General features: G+C 40.3%; 1 protein-coding gene across 3 annotated transcripts in view; it reads left to right on the forward strand.

The window, feature by feature from the left end:
• Positions 1-3,494, forward strand: part of LOC101850404 (potassium channel subfamily K member 2) — a 25,274-nt gene that overhangs the window by 19,961 nt on the left and 1,819 nt on the right. For all 3 annotated transcript variants that reach the window (XM_013080352.2, XM_005094462.3, XM_005094463.3), the window contains exons 5-6: positions 95-167; positions 2,474-2,625. In XM_013080352.2, coding sequence (XP_012935806.1) covers positions 95-167; positions 2,474-2,625 — 225 coding nt within the window. The remainder of the gene's footprint in view (positions 1-94; positions 168-2,473; positions 2,626-3,494) is intronic.

The raw sequence follows: 3,494 nt of genomic DNA on the forward strand, positions 1-3,494 counted from the left end.
TGATGTGGTGGTGGTGGTGATGCTGACCTAAGCTGCTATTTAGCTTCTCTTGACAATTTCTAATGATGCTGTAACTATTATTGTACTTCCAAAGGTTGTGGCAATGAAGCCCTCAGACAGCAACAACACAGGCCAATGGGAGTCAGACAAGAGCAAAATCATTTCTGGTAAGATTGTCTAACGATATAAATACATTGTCACGACACGTTGGAATCAGGCGCTAGTCCATTTTTGGGTCATCTTATGGAGTTATTGATATCATCATCTTAAAGTCTGTTCTTTTGCCTTGCTTTTGATGAAAAAAGAAAACATCTACTTGATGAATAGAAATCTAGATTTTTGCAAATGAGAGGGGAGGGAGCAGTGGTGCTCTGGTGCCAGAGTTAGGATTACTAGATTAGCCAGAAAATGGCAACCAAAGTTTGGTGGATTCCAAAGCTTGAGTGTCCTGTGAAACTGAAAATTTACGTTTTGTGTGCCTTTGATCAACTTTTTTAAAAAAGTAATCTCGATACCGAAATGTTTTTTAAATGTACATAAAAAGTGCACATCCCCCTCCTCTCCTCACCCCTAAATAATAACGAAAAAATGTTGATAAAATTTGCCGTAAAATGCTGGGTTCTTCAATTACAATATTATTTTGACGAGCGCCTGATTTCACCACGATGCCACACATAACACATCAGGCTGGAGTGGGAATGGTGGATTTGATAGACGACTTAAGTGATGCTATTGAGTGGTACGGTGTTTTGTCTTTTCTTTTTTTAAACGTCTGGTTATTTATTATCGTGATTATATTGATAAAACTCACCTAACCCATTGCGGACGATTTCGTGACAGCCATTTGCAGATGACGAAATAAAGACATTAATTCGGGCCACTAGGTTAACAATATCGATCCATCATTGACGTCACGAAGTTTTTCTGTATGGCGATAGTTTTCTTTTTTTATTGGTTTGTTTGTGTTTGTTTATTGTTGTTGTTGTTGCTGTTGTTGGTGTTGGTGTTGTTGTTGTTGTTGTTGTTGTTGTTGTTGCTGCTGTTGCTGTTGCTGTTGCTGTTGTTGTTGGTGGTGGTGGCAGTGGTGGTGGTGGTGGTGGTGTTGTTGTTGTTGTTGTTGCTGTTGCTGGTGTTGGTGTCGTTGTTGTTGCTGTTTTGTTGCTGTTTTGTTATTGTTGTAATTTGGTTTGGTTTAGTTTTTACCTAAAAAGAGTTTGGGAAGTGCAGGTGTTTTACGCTCCCATTGACACAATTTAGATCATTTAGGTGGTGAACTCCAAGAAACGCTATTCTGAGCGGTGGTAGTATTTCCTTCTTTGTACCATTTTAGGGAATGATTTTGTATTGATTAAGGATCATCTGTATTTATCAAAAGACTATGTTCCTTATGCCGTGACATCATCATCGTCATCATCATCATCATCATCACCATCATCATCATCATCAACACCATCATCATCATAATCAGCAGCAGCAGCAGCAGTATCATCATTAGCAGCAGCAGCAGCAGCACCAGCAGCAGCAGCAGCAGCAGCAGCAGCAGCAGCAGCAGCAGCAGCAGCAGTAGCAGCAGCAGCAGTATCATCATCATCATCATCATCATCATCATCATCATCATCATCATCATCATCATCATCATCATCTTCAACACGCATGCAATCGCTCTTATCAGTATCAAAGCTAGAAATGTCTTGATTAAATGTATTCATCTTTGAAAACATAAACAGGGGCTGGTTTACACGTTTCACTTCAATGTGACATTTTGTCCTGTCTTGTCCAATAAAATTATGTTCTTCATCATGATGACTGGCTGATGACTGATTGTAATCTAAAACTCAAAATTAATACATGTGTTTAAAGAGAGGCAAAATACAAACTCCTTGCCTTAACGTGGGGTCATGTGTTCGGCCTTCGAACTGGCTTAGTTTAGTTTTAGTAAAGAGTTTTACGGCACTTGCAACACAATAAGGTCATATAAGTGCCGAAGATTTGAGGTGTTACAAGAGAGGAACAAACACAAAATAGAAGGAGGAGAGATCAGGACGATAGACGTTTGATAGGAAAGAAGAACCAAACCACACCAGAGCACCCGCCAACCACCCACGAACTGGCTTACATATTGTGTCTCGAAAGGTAACAATAATATCAACAGCAACAGAAAAACAACAACATGAACAAGAAAGCTACAACAACATTTCAATAATAATGGTTGTCTGTATCATGTGTGTGTATGTGTGTGTATATGTGTGTGTATGTGTATGTGTGTGAGAGTGTGTGTATGAGTGTGTATGTGTGTGTGTGTGTGTGTCTTTTAGTGAAAGCTTGTTTACCAAGGTGGTAAACCACAATGCATTTACAACAGTACATTACAGTTGGCATCGCAGAAAACACCAACTGGCGAAAGCACGATGTCGATTTTTTTTCTGAAAGAAGACCTATTCATGTATATTCAAACTCGTATCTGACATACCAGGTGGTCAGAATGCCCCCGCCAACTCGGACTTCTCACGTCTGCCCACCCGGTCGCCCACAGAGAGCCTAGAGACAGGGGACTCGGGCAAGCAGAGACTGGGGTCTGCCAGCTCCAGGACCAGTTCTAGAACAGGCAGTCCCAACCGTGGAAAGGTGAGGGGAAAACCTGAAAAATATATCACTTTCATTGATAACTCTGTGAAACTTAAGGTGCAATAGTATTATTATGCAAAACAAGTATGGGCAAGCGTGTCCAAGTCGATGGCCAGTTTACGCGACTCTGAATATCTTGGGGTCAAACTAAATCATGAAAAAAATTGTATGAAATCGGTTGAATTGCCCAAGCTCTCAACAGTGAAACCTAAACTGACACTACAGCGTGTCACTAAAGGGCATTTCATAAGATAAAAATTAGAGCTATATATGGCTTTCAGCTAGCCCTGAGACTATTGATTTTAATTTTCAAGACAAACACTTGTGTTTTTATTAATTATCAACTAACCGCGAGCTACTTTCATTATTAATCTTTCTGGGTCGACTTTTTAGCCAGACTGACATTGCTCATGGGCCGCAGTTTTTCCTTACCTGATGTAGAATGCATGCATACTACGACTTAAAAAGACTGCATCATCTACCCATGAGCTTAATGCACAGTACCATGATATAGACCACTATCGATGGCTGCCACAGTGCAACTCCTGGGTTTTTTTAAACTTTAGGTAACCGTGAGTTGCTTAATTTTAAAGAAACACCCCAGTAACCATCCGTCTCATGCTGGCTATTTCATCGACAGTGCTGGACATTATACTTTACGTATCACCTCGACAAAAGCGACCCATGTGGCGTTTGAAAAGAAAACCCTAATCTTTGAGAAAAAGGATAGTGTTTTGGGGTTTTTTTTAATCGCTTTTGCCATTATCTACGACATTCTTTAAGGTTATAATAGAGCAGTTTGTTACCTGTGTCATCTTCTCATACGCTGAAATGGGGGAAAAGAGAGAGAGAGGGGGGAGAGAGAGACT

This window comes from Aplysia californica, unplaced genomic scaffold (genome assembly GCF_000002075.1).
Source record: "Aplysia californica isolate F4 #8 unplaced genomic scaffold, AplCal3.0 scaffold00082, whole genome shotgun sequence".
In the NCBI taxonomy this organism is placed as follows: Eukaryota; Metazoa; Mollusca; class Gastropoda; order Aplysiida; family Aplysiidae; genus Aplysia; species Aplysia californica.